General features: G+C 42.7%; 1 protein-coding gene across 1 annotated transcript; it reads left to right on the forward strand.

The window, feature by feature from the left end:
* Positions 1-9,304: 9,304 nt before the first annotated feature.
* On the forward strand, positions 9,305-18,955 carry marveld2b (MARVEL domain containing 2b). Its single transcript, XM_034170999.1, has 7 exons — positions 9,305-9,687; positions 10,875-12,141; positions 14,810-14,845; positions 14,934-15,109; positions 16,525-16,696; positions 16,779-16,829; positions 18,075-18,955. The coding sequence occupies exons 2-7, from the start codon at positions 10,897-10,899 to the stop codon at positions 18,189-18,191; spliced, it is 1,797 nt and encodes a 598-aa protein (XP_034026890.1). The 5' UTR covers positions 9,305-9,687; positions 10,875-10,896; the 3' UTR covers positions 18,192-18,955.
* The last annotated feature ends 612 nt before the right edge of the window (positions 18,956-19,567 follow it).

Genomic DNA, 19,567 nt, shown 5'->3' on the forward strand with positions numbered 1-19,567 from the left:
CAGTCGAAATCTGTGATAGTGAGCACTTCTCCTTTGCTGAGATAATCCATCCCACCTCACAGGTGTGCCATACCAAGATGCTGATTAGACACCATGATTAGTGCACAGGTGTGCCTTAGACTGCCCACAATAAAAGGCCACTCTGAAAGGTGCAGTTTTGTTTTATTGGGGGGGATACCAGTCAGTATCTGGTGTGACCACCATTTGCCTCATGCAGTGCAACACATCTCCTTCGCATCATCCATGAAGAGAACACCTCTCCAACGTGCCAAACACTAGCGAATGTGAGCATTTGCCCACTCAAGTCGGTTACGACGACGAACTGGAGTCAGGTCGAGACCCCGATGAGGACGATGAGCATGCAGATGAGCTTCCCTGAGACGGTTTCTGACAGTTTGTGCAGAAATTCTTTGGTTATGCAAACCGATTGTTCCAGCAGCTGTCCGAGTGGCTGGTCTCAGACGATCTTGGAGGTGAACATGCTGGATGTGGAGGTCCTGGGCTGGTGTGGTTACACGTGGTCTGCGGTTGTGAGGCTGGTTGGATGTACTGCCAAATTCTCTGAAACGCCTTTGGAGACGGCTTATGGTAGAGAAATGAACATTCAATACACGAGCAACAGCTCTGGTTGACAATCCTGCTGTCAGCATGCCAATTGCACGCTCCCTCAAATCTTGCAACATCTGTGGCATTGTGCTGTGTGATAAAACTGCACCTTTCAGAGTGGCCTTTTATTGTGGGCAGTCTAAGGCACACCTGTGCACTAATCATGGTGTCTAATCAGCATCTTGATATGGCACACCTGTGAGGTGGGATGGATTATCTCAGCAAAGGAGAAGTGCTCACTATCACAGATTTAGACTGGTTTGTGAACAATATTTGAGGGAAATGGTGATATTGTGTATGTGGAAAAAGTTTTAGATCTTTGAGTTCATCTCATACAAAATGGGAGCAAAACAAAAAAGTGTTGCGTTTATATTTTTGTTGAGTGTATATATATATATATGTGTGTGTGTGTGTGTGTGTGTGTGTGTGGGTGATTCTTAGACTACGGGCACTTATTATGTCCTTTGATCATATTGTATGAAAAACAGAAAAAAGTGAAAATTTCACACTTTTATAGTTATCTTTACAATGAAAGTGTTTTAAAAAATTTGTTCTAGTAGTCTGTGATGACTTTTTCACCTTTTTTCAGCATCATTATATGCAAATATTGCCGTTTTGTGCTTGTCCCACACCCAGACTTTTGATCTTCAGTGATAAAAATGAATGGTAAAGAAATGTTTTTTCTAATGTTTTAAAATATGTCTGAATAAAATGCAGTAAAATAATCAAAACATAATTGGGGTATTCAATGTCATACAACTGTTGTGATTTTTTTTAAACAAAATGTAATTGTCCCACACTATTGCCGTAATTTCCACCACAACACTGTAATGTCCCTTTAAACAGTTTGTATGAAAGATTGTTTGGGTAGTTTCTATGGAGATAAACAGTGACATCAGAGCACATGTATATAGCACCAAATCACAACAAACAGTTGCCCCAAGGTGCTTTATATTGTAAGGCAATGGTGTGGTGGAAATTACATTTACAAGGCCAATAGTGCCCATAGTTAAAGAATCACCCATATATGTTTGAGGTGTGGCTACATCCAGAGGTGGGAGTGGGCATCATCTTCTGCAAGCCTCCCGTCCTGTACACCAGCATGGACTCCCAAAAATTTCCTGTATATTTGTATTGTCAACTGTGTTGGTAGCATGGCCCAAGCAGAGGGTCACCCCTTTCAGTCTGGTCTGCTTGAGGTTTCTTCCTCAAATCATCAGATGGAGTTTTTCCTTACCACTGTAGTCAAAATCAGATCAAATCAATTTTATTTATATAGCGCCAAATCACAACAAACAGTTGCCCCAAGGCGCTTTATATTGTAAGGCAAAGCCATACAATAATTACAGAAAAACTCCGACGGTCAAGACGATCCCCTGTGAGCAAGCACTTGGCGACAGTGGGAAGGAAAACCTCCCTTTTAACAGGAAGAAACCTCCAGCAGAACCAGGCTCAGGGAGGGGCAGTCTGTGTGTAGTCCGTGTGCTTGCTCTAGAGGCTGCTAAGGTTAGACCTTACATGTGTGAAGCGCCTTGAGGCAACTTTGTTGTAATTTGGTGATGATTTCCCCGATAAAAACAGCCCCTACAGGGCACTCGAGTAATGCAAAAGAATTCAGATGATTGTTGTCAGAATTCTTATTTCTACTTCCCAAAGTGCGTTTATTTATTTTTCTTAAGGCTTGTCCAACAAGAACAACTTTTAGTCTTCCATTAAAAGTTAAAAGCTTGTTAAAAGATTTGTTAGTACCTCTGTTACATGCGAATAGAATATATGTGTGAGAACACAGTGAATCAATGTTAAAGACCTCCACCGAGGAAGGAAATAAACAGCCCACAGTCAGCAAACGGAGCTGATGATCTGCTTGGTTTTTTTAGGTTCATAATATTCAAAGATAAAGGGGGGTCGGGGGGGGGGGAGTGCAAAGTGATTACACAACATGAGGTATTGGTTTTGTCGCCACACATTCTTGATTCTTTCTTTCTTTCACATTCTTGAACAACACAGAGATCAGTTTCCCGCGGTACTGATGATGTGATACTGTGGCAGTTAGATCCAAACTCAGCATTTCAAAAAATGCACAGCAGCAAGCAGACCCATTTGGAAGTTTGAAAGATAGAAATATGACATTTGTAAACTCTTAATTTCCTGGCACCCACTTTTTAGAAACATACATCATGAGTTTTCTTTCTTTCTTTTTCAGGCTTTTTCATATCAAAATTTCTAAAATGACCACCTTTAAAGCTGGAATACCGGCAATCTTCAATAGATAAAATATAGTCTGATGTTTAATATATAAACAACATCATATTTAGAACCCATTAAAATTTGGGGGAAATTTTTAATTCATGGGAACATACATAATTTCAGGGAAATCCATAGTGTATTTCACTCCAGCAAACATCAAAACCTGTAGACGAATCCAAGCCGGAAGTGCATCTGCGGGTGCGCAGACACACTTAATAACTCAGATAATCTTAATAATTAAGTGCATCTGCGGTTGCGAAGATGCACTTAATAACTCAGATAATCTCTGATAATCTTAATAACTCAGATAATCAGATAATATATCAGATAATAACCACAACTGTACACCATCAGACACCAGTCACCAGGCAACTCACCTGTCCAAAAGCAGCGCTGCAAAATCCTCGTGAGTTCGATCGCCAGTCTTCTGTCTCAGTCGCTCCCAACAATCTCTCACCGTCGTTGCTCTTCTCTTTTTCTCTTGCTCCAAATGACGTCTTTTCTTCACACTTTCTGTTGTGTGTTGGGGGGCTTGGATGGACATTGTTTTGCGGTTTTTGTGTTTGTTTTCCTTCCCAGGTGGTTTGGGGCTGATCTCTGGGGAGAATGTGCTGCAGAAGAGTCTCTCACCTCTGTCACGGTGATCTGCTGCACCTGTTGCACTCACATGCGATTCTCTAATTGGGACGATTTACGACACCTGTGACATTTGGGTGCAGTTCTAAGGACTCTCAGCTGGAACCAATGAAGAGATGAAGAACTGCATTTAAGCCAGCAGTGATCTGGGCTTAGGGGCCGGAGAATACGACCGTGTGACGATTGTTTGAGGACGCTGAGGGCCGCTCCAGAAGCTGACATTGCACCTGTGAAGGAGGACGAGGGTGAGAGGCAAGCGCTGTCAGCACACATCAGAGGTGATTATCCTTAAAAGCTTATCTGTGAATATAATGTGGCGTTGTTGCGCAGCTGAATTTAAGTATTGAAGAGAATTGCTCGTTTGCTCCTCGCGGCTGTGGCGTGCGGATTGATAATCCTCCACAAGCTGTGAGCATCTGTTCTTTTGAATTAAGCCTGAAATCAGTCCTGAATGTGTTGCTGATAAGTGTGCCTCTAAATTGTGTTTCTTCATATAAGTACTGAATAACCTCACCTCTGTTCCTCCTTCACAGCGTACAGTCTTGGGAAATGCCACCTGGGGGGTGTCGGTGGAACTCCTGAGTTCAGAACGTTCGGGCTCCGATCCGTTGAGGCGCTGGGAGAGCGCGCCGCCTCTTCACCCCACCAGACTCATTTATTTTGTATTTTGTGTATAGCACAGTGGGAAGAAAATAAAACTGTTTCTTTTGGAACTGCTTCTGGTTATTTAGTGCTGGGTTCAGTCAGACGCTGGACCGCTCCTCAACCTGCGTCCAGACCATAACAGAATTCTCCGGCCAAACCAGTATGGACCCAGCGGCAGAAGCAGTTCCTTTTCAGGAAAAGGTCCAGAAACACCTGGAGATGATTTGGGAGCAAGTACAGCACCTTTCGATCCAAATTAAGCAGACAGATGCCCGTGTTATGGAGCTTGTAGCGCAGGCTGTTCCGCTTCCTGCAGTTGCAGCTCCGGTTCCATCGAGCCCGGTGCAGATAAGTTCACCGTCCAGAGATTCGGCTCCTGAACCAGTTATTTGTCATCCGGAGCCTTATTCGGGAAATGTGGAGGTTTGTGCTCCGTTTTTGATGCAGTGTTCCTTGGTTTTTGCTCAGCGACCGGCGTCTTTCTCCTCTGAGAGTAGCCGAGTTGCATATGTTACAAATCTGCTGTGAGGTGACGCCCTGGCGTGGGTCACTGCGTTGTGGAGCAACAAATCATCACTGTTAGAATCCTTTGATGAATTTTCCCGTAAGTTTCGTTTGGTTTTCGATCATGTTGTGTTTTTCTTTTGTGTTTTTCCCCGGTGTGCTTCCCTGGGGTGTGTTCGTGGTGTTCTCTGGGGGGGGGATGCTGGGGGCTTTTTCTGTGTTTTTGTTTTTCTGTGTGGGTTGTGTTGGGACTCTTTGGGGTTTTTTTGGGGGTGTTTTTGTTTTGTTGCCAGCCGGCATTCCAGCCGCGTCTCCTGGCCCTGTTGCCTGCTGTGGACTCTGGGAGCGTCGTCGCTGCCTGCCTCCTGTTTTGGACCCCGGTGAGAGGGGCGGTTTTCGGGTCAGGTCTGTGCGGTTGCCGGGAGGCTTCCCGTTGACGGGGGGGGTACTGTTGTGTGTTGGGGGGCTTGGATGGACATTGTTTTGCGTTTTTTGTGTTTGTTTTCCTTCCCAGGTGGTTTGGGGCTGATCTCTGGGGAGAATGTGCTGCAGAAGAGTCTCTCACCTCTGTCACGGTGATCTGCTGCACCTGTTGCACTCACGTGCGATTCTCTAATCGGGACGATTTACGACACCTGTGACATTCGCGTGTAGTTCTAAGGACTCTCAGCTGGTACCAATGAAGAGATGAAGAACTGCATTTAAGCCAGCAGTGATGTGGGCTTAGGGGCCGGAGAATACGACCGTGTGATGATCGTTTGAGGACGCTGAGGGCCGCTCCAGAAGCTGACAAGCTTATCTGTGAATATAATGTGGCGTTGTTGCGCAGCTAAATTTAAGTATTGAAGAGAATTGCTCGTTTGCTCCTCACGGCTGTGGCGTGCGGATTGATAATCCTCCACAAGCTGTGAGCAGCTGTTCTTTTGAATTAAGCCTGAAATCAGTCCTGAACGTGTTGCTGATAAGTGTGCCTCTAAATAGTGTTTCTTGATATAAGTATTGAATAACCTCACCTCTGTTCCTCCTTCACAGAGTACAGTCTTGGGAAAAGCCACCTGGGGGGTGTCGGCGGAACTCCTGAGTCCAGAACGTTCGGGCTCCGATCCGTTGAGGCGCTGGGAGAGCGCGCCGCCTCTTCACCCCACCAGACTCATTTATTTTGTATTTTGTGTACAGCACAGTGGGAAGAAAATAAAACTGTTTCTTTTGGAACTGCTTCTGGTTATTTAGTGCTGGGTTCAGTCAGACGCTGGACCGCTCCTCAACCTGCGTCCAGACCATAACACTTTCTGTGTATATCACCGGTCTTCCTCGCTTTCTTCCACTTCTACTGTCTCTCTCCTCCATCTTGCCTTCTTCATGCTCTTCATGCATCGCAGCTAGCGGTGACCCCCCCCCGTGACCTGCGATGTCACCCCAATGGCGTCCTGGCTTTCGAATTTTTCGCACATGCCAATAATTCAGAATTTGCTTAGATACGGACAAATTTTAATCACGTTCAGTCTAATATTTTGGGAATCCTTTATATTCACACTAACAAACAAAATTACTTTGGTCCCCATCAACATTCTAACAGTCGTCTTAATTTCATTATGTTTCCTGGCACTCCACCTTTAAACTCACAGTGAAAACAAATCTTTACAGCATGACATGAATTCAATACAGATATCAAAAAACCAAACCAACTGCATGGATAAGAATGTTTTACACAATGACAATAACACAACTCAATCATCACATTTACAGCCAGTGTTGTTTCAGCAAATCAGAAAATTGATAACAGGAATATTTACACTGAATACATCTTGGAGTTAATTTACATCAATGAGGAAAACAAAAGGATGGTACTGTGTGGTCAACCTGCCTGGAGTAGGCTGTTCAAATCTGAGTAACTCTGTGAGAAGGAGATGAATGAACGAAGCCACCAAGACATCCATGACACCTCTGAAGGAGTTATAGGCTTCTGTGACTGTGACTGGAATATTAATTAATTAATTAATTAATTAATTACATTTTTCATTAGTGTACTGCATATTCAGTGACAATTGGGTAAGATCACTGAAAAGAAACTGTATATTTTTAAAAGGCTAAAATTTTCATTTGTCTATCTGTTGTACTGATTTATTTTTATCGATTAATTATGGTTAAATATCCCTTCTTTTTTTTTTTCACCGAGCTTTATTTGAAGCTGTAACTGTTTGTGCATAAAAGTAACACAAGAAAGTCATCAGACCAAAGTTTTCAAAGTTTCTCTGCACACTGTAATGAAGCTGCCCAGTTCATAAAACACCCTGATGGGTGGAAACACCTGGCATTATTATGATCACGTCCTGATGTCTGAAAGCTACTTTGTTCATTGTTCAACCAGGTCAGACACTGTCGTTTATATAACTATTAACAATCAGTCTCAGCAAGACTGAGTCCACAGTACGTCCAGAAAGTATTCACAGCGCTTCAGCTTTTCCACATTTTATGTTAGAGCCTTATTCCAAAATGGCGTAAATTCATTTTTCCCCAAAAATTCTACTCACAACACCCCATAATGACAACATGAAAAGTTTTTTTTTTTTGCAGATTTATTAAAAAAAATAAATAAATAAGAAATCACATGTACATGCGTATAAACACCCTTTGCTCAATTAACAGTCTGTATTAGGCTGGATGGCGGCACTCGGTCTGCTCTGTGTCAGCCTGATCCCGTCAGATCTCAGAAGCTAAGCAGAGCAGGATCTGGTTAGTACTTGGATGGGAGACCTCTTTGGAACACCAGTGGCTGTGTGTGTTTCTCCAGGTAAAACTGGAGTTGCGTCAGGAAGGGCATCCGGCGTAAAACTTGTGTCAATTACCAATGCGGATCTGGCTATATCCGCTGTGGCGACCCCGAACAAAACTGGAAGCAGCCGAATGAACAACAACATTAGGCTGGACGGTGGTTAATTATCTGTGTGTAAGACAGATAATTAGCCGCCGTCCAGCCTTGTATGGCCTCAACACAGTTCTGAACGATGGATACCCTAGTAACATTTTGAGGAGTAAATGAAGTGTGTAGTGCTACTGCGTAATAAAACATAATTAAAAAACATCATAATGAAAATAAAATTTCTAGGTATATTTTGGAGTAAACATATGATCAAATGCTGCAGAGCAGCCACTACAAGTGTTTCGCACAACTACAATTTTTCCAACATTGCGGATACAGTATCCTTTTGAAAATCCACATTTTTCAAAAAGCATGAGACTGGTGCACCACATTGTCCTATATGTGAAGGATGAACAACAAGATAACACAATAGTAGCACATTAGTGCTCGTCTGCATCACGTGCTAGTGTATATGTGTTGGAGGAGTGGACAAAAATTCCAGATGGATTGCCAGAACAGACAATGGTGGCCTTGGTGACCACCAGATGTAGGCCTACAAAGAAAAAAAAGAGAAGAAAATGACAAGCTGATTTCAACATGTAATTTACATGTAATTTCAAAACTAAACATATGCTGATAACAGAGGTACCCAAATTCCTTCCATGGAAGAGCTATAAATGAATCTGGATGGAGGGCCAAAGAATGAAGGCAAATGTTGATGCTGAGTGAATAATATACATACAATTACACCGCAATTATGTATTTATATTTTATATAAAATTAAGATTGTGAATCTAAAATAAAATTTAAAAATAAAAAAATGCACTATAACATGGCCCAATGGTCCAGATCTGGGCAGCCCTGTTGCAGAAAGATAGAGCAAGAAGGAAGAATTCTGCCAAGGTATTTTTTTAAATCCTTTCTGCAGGGTTGTGTGGATTTGTGACTATGAAATCTGAGTTGTAGAATATTGCCGCTTTTAAACAATGAGAAAATAAGAATTCCATTCTCAGACTAATGCAACACTATGGGTGGCTGCAGACAGACTTACTTTGTCAAATTCAGATTTTTTTTTTTTTATCCCAAAAAAGTTCTCAATAGATTTTAGTGTGAATATCTAAAATGCACATTTTTGAAAATAAATGAGCTTATTCCCTGCATAGGAATTGTACAACAAAAATGTAGAAGGGTGAGTGGGTTTGTCCATTCCACCTAGCTTATGTCGTTAATAACTGAAACACGGTAACTACTATCACCTGGTACATCTCCAACTTAAAATTATATACAATGAGGACAAACTGGTTAAAATCTAATGAGCTTTGATGCACTAGCTCAACTGAAAAAGCAACTTTGTTTAGCCTATGTAACATCCCATTGACGTGTCTGTGACCTGCTGGAGGCAGTGCCGTGTAAATGTGAGCTAACAGCTCATTAAATAATATCTAAAACATGTTGGCAAACTCAACACAGTTTCCAATGAAAAAAGACGACAGCACCTGCTGAATACAGACACCTGCTGGACAATTATGGAATGTACATCCACATCAAATTATGTATTTAATATTTAAAGGTTGCTGTCAGTTGAGTATCTATCTATCTATCTATCTATCTATCTATCTATCTATCTATCTAATCACATCCATGTAATCCAATCACAAAGGACATAGTCAGGAACATTACATCATCCATCAGCGAGGTCAGCCCCGCCCTTTCTCTTTGTTTGACAGTTCTCTCTTTTTCTTTTTAAAACTTGCTCCCAGCAGCTCTGTGAGGAAAGTTTTAGCTTGGATCTCATGTCATTTTTTTCTGAAGACTGTTGGGCAAAGTTGAGATTGTCTGTGTTTATTATTTAATCGTGAAATTTCTTCCTCTTTATTCCCTTTCTGTTTTCCCCCTGTCAAAATTAGACATAAAGGGAAAGAGAAAGAAAAATGTCAACCTGAGGCACTTTGAAATTCAGATGTCAGACGGGCCTCTGAACGCAGCATGGGACTGGCCTGGCTCACCTGGTCTAACTGGCCAGGTGAGTTTCACCGGAGTGTGGGATCTGGGATCAGTTTTCCCAGGTAAATGAGAGCAGAGCTGACAGTAATGGTGGCCTGAGATCAGTGTGAGAGAAGCAGAGAACAAAGAAGGACTGACAGGCTGTTAGTGTTTCAGACAAAAACAGACGCAGTCACAAACAGCAGGTAAGTCAGCCTTCACATACCTCTCAAAGTCTAAACTGCATTCACCAAGCTGCTGTTAGTCATTTTTTTTTATAGCTGCATTCAGTTTTTACGCTGCAGGAACACAGACCTGAAAATGTTTTAAGAGCTTGAAGCTGAACATGTCAAACTGTATTTATGAATGTTGTAGTCTTATGAAAGTCTCACGGGATGTCTTAAAGTTTTTCATGTCCCCCTCACATAGGATCCACTGTAGAGGGGTTGAGATTTTAAAAAAGGGGGGGATTCAAAGAGACTGTAATGATATTCTGACTGATGATGATGTAAACTTTAAAGTATTTGTCTTAAATCGTTGACGTTGAGTTCCAATAATCCGCCAGTGAAACAGGTTTTAATGCAGCACTTATATAAATGATGCATTTAAACCTGCTGGGATTTTGGCCATTTTTATTGCTTTATGATGTCAAATAAAAGAAAAAATAAACAGGATTCTTCCCATATTTTCTAAATTCTGTTCTTGAATTTCAAAGTCAAAACAAAGCTCTAAAACATGGTTGAAATTCCATCCATTCATCCATTTTCTATACCCACTTACTGAGGCGGGGTCCACCCTGGACAGAACACCACTCTGTCGTAGGGTCACATATCGACAAACAAACACATTCACACTTACACGCACTCCTACGGTCAGTTTAAAGTTTTCAAAATGACATTAAAAATGCAAATATACAGTAATAATGGAGTACATGCTGTAAGTGCCATCCTCATTTCATTGAACACAACTAAAACATCTCAGCCAGTACAGTCTTTTGACAAGTCAGGGGATGGATAGAAGAACATTTCCAGTGTCTGGTATGGGACTATGCACTGATGGTGTATGGTGCCGCAACCACCACCCCACAAAATCATCTTGGTTCATGGATGGCAGCTACTCAGGCAGCTGCTATCTATCTGCTCCAGCGTGGTGAAGCGTTGGTGTCCCCATCTTGAAGTTCAGCCAAATCAAATTTTAGGAGATGAAAACATTATGGTAAAGCTTTATGGAGCAGGCCATCCTCAAAACACTGATTGTGCATGAAGATTAGTGAAGGAAGCCATTAAGACACAAGAACAATGCTGAATGTGTTAGTCTGCATCTTCTGGCAATCATCATTTTCATGAAGGACAGGATGACACTTTGTGTACTGATCTTCTCTTTCACTCTGCAGAAAGGACACAGACCACATCCCGATGTCTTCAAGTGGAGGTGGACTTGCCACCAGGTTTGACCGGGTGCGGGAGATCCCATACTATGACGAGGTCCCTGTGGGTTCTTTATCGCGGGACCAGTATCCCCTGCCACCCCCGAGCTCACTGCTTACATCAGAGCCGGCTGTTAGCCTCGACCCCCTCCCACCACCGCCTCTGCCCGAGCAGCCAGCTGTGGGTCTGGATTCCTACTATCCCCCAAGCAATATGGAACCATTTGATGAGGATTGTGATGCAATGGACATCAAGCCAGTCCATCGCTTCATTCCTGACTCTGTCAAGAACTTCTTCCGCAGCAACAGCGGTAACCGTAGCAACAAAGAGTTTTCCCTTCCCCCTCCTCCTCCACTACCAATCCCAGACTCTCCCACTCCTTCATCCAAGAAGAGTGTAAACTGCCATACCACAGCAGGAGTCCCATGTTCACCTCCCCACTCAGCACCACCATCTCCTTCCCTTCCAGGGTCTTACCGGGACCCCTACGGTGGCTCTGGCGGTAGCGACAGCTCTCGCAAGGAGCGGGATGGGTTGCTGTTGGGTGCCGAAGCTCTTGACTCAGCATCTGCGGTGCCGACAACCCTTTCAGCCCTCACATATATGGAACGGGTGGAGGAGTACCACCAGCGCTATGCCTACATGAAATCATGGGCTGGCCTGCTAAGGATTCTGGGTGGCGTGCAGCTGCTGTTGGGAGCTGCCATCTTCGCCTGCGTTTGTGCTTATGTGCACAAAGACAACGAGTGGTTCAATGTATATGGATACTCTCAGCCACAGCTTTTCGGTGGTCTAGGTGCAGGCGCAGCTGCGTATGGAAGTGGGGGTGGTTACACAGGTCCCAAGACACCGTTCATCCTTGTGGTGGCTGGTCTGGCATGGATAGTAACTGTAATTCTGGTCGTTCTTGGAATGAGCATGTACTACCGAGCTATCCTTCTGGACTCATCATGGTGGCCACTGACAGAGTGTTCAATCAACCTCGCCTTGGCAGTGCTCTACTTGGCAGCAGGGATAGTCTATGTGAGGGATACCAATCGTGGGGGACTATGCAACATCCCAGTCTTCAACGCTGGAATCAATGCAGCATTCTGTCGCACTGAGGCCGGCCAGACAGCAGCCATCGTGTTCCTCTTCCTCAACATGGTTCTTTACTTCATTAGTTCAGGAGTCTGTCTGAAGCTATGGAGACACGAAGCAGCAAGGATGAGGAAGGAGGCGCTGGCTCAGGAGGTCTGAAACACACATTCATAACACATGGACTCTAAGCCTGGGAGCCAAACAAACAGAAAGCATGTACACTGAGTGCTACAGTTTCCCAGCTGTGCAAATTCTTCTTCTTTTGAACATTTTGTGATCAATGAAAATAGTCCTAATGTTAACCCGAAACCTAACATAAGTTTGCAAGGATTTTTGCCACCTTTGCTGGCCGCGACGTGTTCTGAGGAAACATCCTTCTTTAGGCTGCCAACTTGGCAACCTAAAGAAGGGATAGACTTGTTGAGTTTCACAATCCTTACATTTCTGGTGTAAAAGTGAACAATTATTTCTACAGTGTCATTTGCAGGCAGCACGGTGGCTTAGTGGTTAGCACTGTTGCCTCACAGCAAGAAGGTCATGGGATCGATTCCCACCTGTGGCCTTTCTGTATAGAGTTTGGATGTTCTCCCTGTATTTGTGTGGGTTCCCTCCACTTGCTCCAGCTTCCTCCCACATCCAAAGACATGCAGGTTAGGTGGATTGGAAACTTTAAAAAAATTGTCCGTATTTGAAAAATTAGTCAAAATCCGAGCAGTGGATTTCTGCTAACAGTCAAACAGACAAATACAATAAACGGCAATGATTTTATTACGTCCTTAGTGGACGTAATAATAATAATAATAATCATAGCAGTCTGCCTGTGTTTGTTGTCTATATGTGGCCCTGCGACAATCTGGCGTCCTGTCCTGGGTGTACCCCGCCTCATGCCCTATGACTGCTGGGATAGGCTCCAGCTCCCCCTGACCCTTAATTGGAGTAAGCGGTTGAAGAAGAGTGAGTGAGTGAGGTTATATTTGCCATCTATTGCCAAAATGCTACATGTGGCGTGTATTAAATCCATCCATCCATTTTCTATGCCCACTTATTCCAATCAAGAGTCACGGAGGGCTGGCGCCTGTCCCAGCAGTCACGGGACGTGAGGTGTGGTACATGTATTAAATCAATACATCAAAATAAATTTATGTTTTACCAAAATATGAAGTGGGAACACTGAATTCAGAGTCTATCGTTCTACACGTTACACAATGCAAGCAGCAACATTTTGCAAAATATACAGCTGAAACAGCGACGTTAAAGATGCTTTCACCTACATTTTCTCAGTCTCATTGGGTTCAGTTTATTATTTAGTGCTTATAATCAAATCAAATCAATTTTATTTATATAGCGCCAAATCACAACAAACAGTTTCCCCAAGGCGCTTTATATTGTAAGGCAAAGCCATACAATAATTACGGAAAAACCCCAACGGTCAAAACGACCCCCTGTGAGCAAGCACTTGGCTACAGTGGGAAGGAAAAACTCCCTTTTAACAGGAAGAAACCTCCAGCAGAACCAGGCTCAGGGAGGGGTAGTCTTCTGCTGAGACTGGTTGGGGCTGAGGGAGAGAACCAGGAAAAAGACATGCTGTGGAGGGGAGCAGAGATCGATCACTAATGATTAAATGCAGAGTGGTGCATACAGAGCTAATAGAACTAATAGAACTAATGCAAGAATACTTAATCCACTAGCCCACAGAAATTACCTGACCCCATGAGACTTTAAAGATATATTTTTGAAAAATTGTTTCCAATTTCTCTTGGCACTTAAAACATAAATATTAGCCATTTCTTATCATCAGTGTTTAGAATTAGATGTCTACAACCTTTCTTTCAGCCACAGTGCAAATAAAAAGTAATCAACTTATAGTGTATGTATTATTTCCAGCGTTCCCAGCGTCACGGTAGACCGGAACAAAGAAAGACATTATTGAAAAGAACCGACCATGAAATCTAGGTTCATGTTTGCCAGAAGCCACATGGGAGACTCTAAATTCAAACAGAATGTGCATTACTACATCAATCGACAATGAAACTTTAATATCTGTGGTTTGTACGAGATTTTTTTGCTTGTTTTCTTCATTGGGGAGGGGTGTTGGGGGGGTGGATGAATAATAATAATAATAATAAAAGTCTGCCTGTGTTTCTTTGTCTATATGTGGCCCTGTGACAATCTGGCATCCTGTCCAGGGTGTACCCTGCCTCATGCCCTATGACTGCTGGGATAGGCTCCAGCTCCCTGTGACCCTTATAACTGAACTGATGTAAGAATACTTAATCCACTAGCCCACCGAAATGACCTGAACCCATGAGACTTTTAAGATATTAAGATAGGAAGGAGGTACTGAGCAGTTTTCGCTCCCATGATTTGATGCTTTGCACCCAGATTCCGTTCCCTTGCCTGGAAAGCCCTCACTTTGGTTCGCTAGTACATACAAATGTGCAACGTTCCAGCACATCTGGCTGTTAAAGGTGATGACAGAAGGTGATGTGATTGGATAAATTCATCTTGCATTCAAAACAAACCCATTAGTAGTTTAGCAGTGAATACAACCCTTCAGGTTATGCATCATGTAAAAAGCAAAGTGAAGTTGGAAACGCCCTGAGTGCACTTGCCATGCACGTTAGGACTGTGCGCTACAAATCGCCAAGAAACAGACAGATATATTTTATGAACTTTATGGTTTCTAAAGCCAAATGGCTGCACAAGTGATATTTTAGTTGGGTAAAAGCAGATAGACAGCATTTAAATTTAAATTAAATGTACCGCTTGAGTACTGACCCTCTAATCTTGAACCTGTCACTCTGTCCTCATCATGTCCTAGATGAAAACCAATGAATCATCAGTGCCTCTGTCTATAGTAAGTATGAAGAAACACACGTGTAGTTTTTGAGTAGATACTGGAAGACAAAATACACAATCTGAGTTCACATTCTGTGTCTTTCTAGCTTGGTGGAGGCTCCAGGACCTCTGAGCAGACCCCTCTTCCCACCATCCAGCCGGATATCATGGACCGGCCGGGAGACTCTGCTGCTCCGCTGATGGCTGTACAGCCAGAGATCCTCCGCGGACACATTCCAGCTGGACACATACCCAAACCTTTCGTTATAGCCGATTATGTAGCGTGAGTGTTTTATTTTTAGTTCTGAGCAGGAAATTTGCAGTTATAAAATAGCTTATTTGGTGCTGTTACAGTATAAAGAAGTAGAACTGAGGATGAAGTGAAGTTATAATTTAACCAGGATTAGATCTTTATCCTCAAATGGCTTCCTGAAACAGACCTTTTTCTTTTTTGAACTCTGGAGTGAATAAGTAAGGCCCTGAGATCCATGGGTGCCAGTGTTTATCTGTGGATTCTGTAGCGTGAAGTGGATGAGAATTCCCCCCGGATGGGACGCCAGTCTGACACAAGTTACTTCTCCATCCAGGGCTGGTACCCATTTAAAGTTGGATGGACTTGGACAATGTAGATGAAATATCATATTCAAGGACACAGGCAGGTAGTGTGACCAGGAATTAAACCCAGGTCTTCACATTGGTAGCCCAACTCCTGATGCCCACTCTACATCATGCATGATTCCCCGTGAGATGGATGACTCACTAAAGTGCCTTTGAGAAAGCCTGTAATTCCTAAGATCCTCCCTGTGTGCATTTTTCATTGCATCACCTTGGCATCAGTGTGTGTGAGTGAAAAGGTGAATGTGAAGCATGATTGTAAAGCACTTTGAGTATCTTCATCAGTTGAAAAGGCACAAAAAAAATGCATTCCACTTATGATTTTCCTCAGATTTGTACAGATGTCTCAGTACTAATGTATGTCTGCGCAGGTGCAGATACTGACATTTTCTAAAGGATTGCTATTGGCTTTGTTCATATTGATCCAATCCCTGATCTTAATTTTCACTTCATGTATGGCTTTTCTTTGCATTGTGCAAAGAAAAGCAACACACCCTCTGTGTGTGCTGTAATCTGAGATTTTCTATTCTTTTTTACCAGCTGGAAAGGCCTCACGGGAAAGTTTATGAGTCCTGCTCTCTGAAACCGTTGCCCCTTCTCAAATTTACAAAGACACGGTAGAGACTGTCCATGGTAGAAGGCATATTTTCAAAATTACTCCCTGCAAGAACCGTTCAGAGACTAAAAAGACCTCTGACCAAGAATGCAGGTGGACTACAATCAGCATAGATTTAGCTTTTCCAGATAGGAAGCCCTTCAAGCTGCCAAAGACCTCCAGTTTGACTTAGTGGCATAACTCCTCCTTGATGCTGAGGATGGACAATGGGAGTGGCCAAAGAAAATCCCTTGTTTTGGACTGAGATGTTAGTGCTTTTGTGTGACACCTAGATTATGATCTAGATGTCACACAAAACCTAAATCATTTATAGGATCTCAGGTTGTGTTGCTGTAGTTTGCTTTAATCTAAATTTGAGCAGTTGACTCAGGGTCAGAGCTGAAGTGTTTAAATAGCAATAGTGAAGGCAGCACTGCAACATCAGCAAGAAAATAGAATACAAGTGTTCTCCTGTCCTGTGTTTACAGGAAGTACCCCACCATCCACAATGATGAAGAGAGAGATCAGTACAGGGCTGTGTTCAATGACCAGTACGCCGAGTACAGAGAGCTCCACGCTGAGGTTCAGGCCACGGCCAAAAAGTTTGAGGAAATGGATGAAATGATACAAAATCTGTCGTCTCGTCCCTCCAGCCAAATGGTACAGCCCTCACTCTGTCACCCTGCACTCATGTATGTACAAGTATAAGAACCACACATGTAACATGTACATGTTCCTCAAGGAGAAGGAGCGGATCAGCAGCATAGTGACGGAGTATCAGAAGAAGAAAGCTGTAAGTATGCACAGTGAAAACTGATTTATAATCAAGTTTACTGTAAACAGCTAAAAGCGTCTTAAAACTATTAATGGTGAACATTTGTGCTTGTGTTCTGTAAGCAGGTTAAGTCTCGTTGAATAGAAAGTTTTATAAATGAGGCTGCAACTGAAGAGTTTTTGTTCTGATAATCAACTAATCTAATAATTACCCCAATAATTGATCAACTAATTGGGAAACCAATGCAACAACATGTTAGCTGGTGCATGTCCAGTAAGTCATGGGACATGTGAGAAAGCACTGATGTAATTTTTACATGAATTAAAGCAACTTTTTAAAGGATTTTATTTATTTATTTATTGATGGTTTTAGAGTATCCCAGAATCCTTTGCACGCTGGGAGGGAGGATTGATAATGGCTCAGCTTAATGCTAACTTTAACATTGAAAATGCCATAGACATGCTAATGCGTTAGCATCAGTCCCATTTTTAAGTTATAAAATACATCTATCAACAATTGTAGAAGACCACAACAGGTCAGTTTAACATGAAAAAGGTCAATATTACTCACAGACATATGCTCTTTAGGGTTTTAGTGGGAAAAAATTAAGATAAAGTGAAATAAAACAAAGAACCAACGAAGCAGCAGATCGAACATCAAAGCACTGCTTCATTGATTCAAGGTTCAATGCAAAGCCGCACTGCAGAAACGGTTGATTATACAGACCCACTGCAGGGTCTATAACTAATGTAAAGAAATGATCATTTTCCTGACAAACATCCCCAAAAACAACGGCCACTCTGAAGGATCGATAAGGGAATCGTTAAGCAAAAAGGCAATTGATGTCGACGGATCGAATCATTTCTTAAGGATACCCAAAAATAACCAGTTCCTGGCACACAACCTTAACAGCAACACACTTTTTTTTAAACTCACATTAAAGACTCACGAATATCTTAGTTAAACACCTAAATACATATTTTGGTTGAACTCACCTCCATAATGACGCAATGTTGCAAACAAGTTGCTGCAAACACTTGTTTACACTGACAACGAAATCTCGGCCTCCCCAGCGACAACGTGATTATGCGTGAGATTTGACACCGTAAAGGCATCGATTGCCTTATTTGCACTCCAGAAGCAGCAATTAACCTGTGACAAATATTTGGAAACATATTCCCTCCCCAGAAGGGAGTCATGTTATTATTAGAAAGAAAGCTGAACAATGCAGAAAAGCTCATTTATTTGTCTTTCTTTGGTCAGGATCCAACCTATTTAGAAAAGAGGGATCGCTGTGAGTACCTAAAGAACAAACTCTCCCATATCAAGCAGAAGATTCAAGAGTACAACAAAGTTATGGACTGGAATGACAGGAAATAAACTCTCACTTCGCTTCTGCTTACACATTCAAGATCACTCTGTGCACGCCAGTGAAGGGTTCACATGCACAGAAAGTGTGTGTGTGTGTGTACGTGTGTGTGTGTGTGCATGCATGAAGCACCCTTTTTCTCCATAAACCTCATCTGAGTTCAGAGCACCTAATCGAAACCATCCAAAATGGATGGGATTGCTTTGTATATACAGCATTCCTGATGCAGGGTCGTACATTAAATGACAGACTGGTCGTCCGTCTGTCTGTTCATCCATCCATCACCTACATTCTGGTTATTGGATGGTTCAATTTTCAATTTATTTTCATTTATATAGCACCAAATCACAGCAAGGTTGCCTCAAGGCACTTCACACAAGTAAGGTCTAACCTTACCAACCCCCAGAACAGCAGCAGTAAGGAAAAACTCCCTCAGGAAGAAACCTGAAGCAGACCAGACTCAAAGGGGTGACCCTCTGCTTGGGCCATGCTACAGACATAAATTACAGAACAATTCACAAAACAAACATACAGGGAGTTTGGTTGCAAGTTTACATCTCTGGTAGGCATAATGGAACAACCTAGTGTATTACTTGAGTTTTTGTTGTTGTTGATATTAACAGTCGTTTTATGTGGATGAGATTAGACAGAAGTCTCCATGGACTATGATGTTTGCAGATGGAATTTTAGTCTGTAGTGACAGTAGGGAACAGTTTGAGATGAACTGAGAGAGAGGCAGGTAGGCACTGAAGAGAAGGGGAATGAAAGTAAGTAGCAAGACTCAGTATGTATGTGAATGAGAGAGAGCACAACAGAATGGTGCAGTTAACAAGGAATAGAGGAGTGGAAGGTAGATAAGTAAATACGTGGGGCCAACTTTCCAAGTAATGGAGGTGTGGTAGAGAATGCAAAATAGAGTGCTGGCAGGAGGGGTGGGTGGGGAAGAGTAACAGGAATGATTTGTGGATGAAAGGATATCTGCAAGAGTGAAAGTCAAGGTTGGCAAAATGATGAATAGAAGCAGCAGCACAAACAAAAGACCAGGAGGGCGGAGCTGGAGATGACAGAGGGAAGACGCTGTGATTTTCTTGGGATGGACAGTAATAGTGAACGAACATATCAGCGGACACAGAAGGCAGGATGGTTTTAAGACAAAGTGAGAGAAGTGAGACTGAGATGGTTTGAGAGGAGCAGGCAGGGTATATCAGGAGAAGGATGCATGAGTATGGAGGCACCACAAACAGAAGGAGGAATGGGCGGTGGCTTAGTGGTTAGCACTATTGCCTCACAGCAAGAAGGTTGTGGGATCGCTTCCCACCCTTTCTATGTGGAGTTTGCGTGGGTTTTCCTGCGGGTACTCCACAATCTCCGGAAACTCCCACAATCA

This window comes from Thalassophryne amazonica, chromosome 5 (assembly GCF_902500255.1).
Source record: "Thalassophryne amazonica chromosome 5, fThaAma1.1, whole genome shotgun sequence".
NCBI lineage: Eukaryota > Metazoa > Chordata > Actinopteri > Batrachoidiformes > Batrachoididae > Thalassophryne > Thalassophryne amazonica.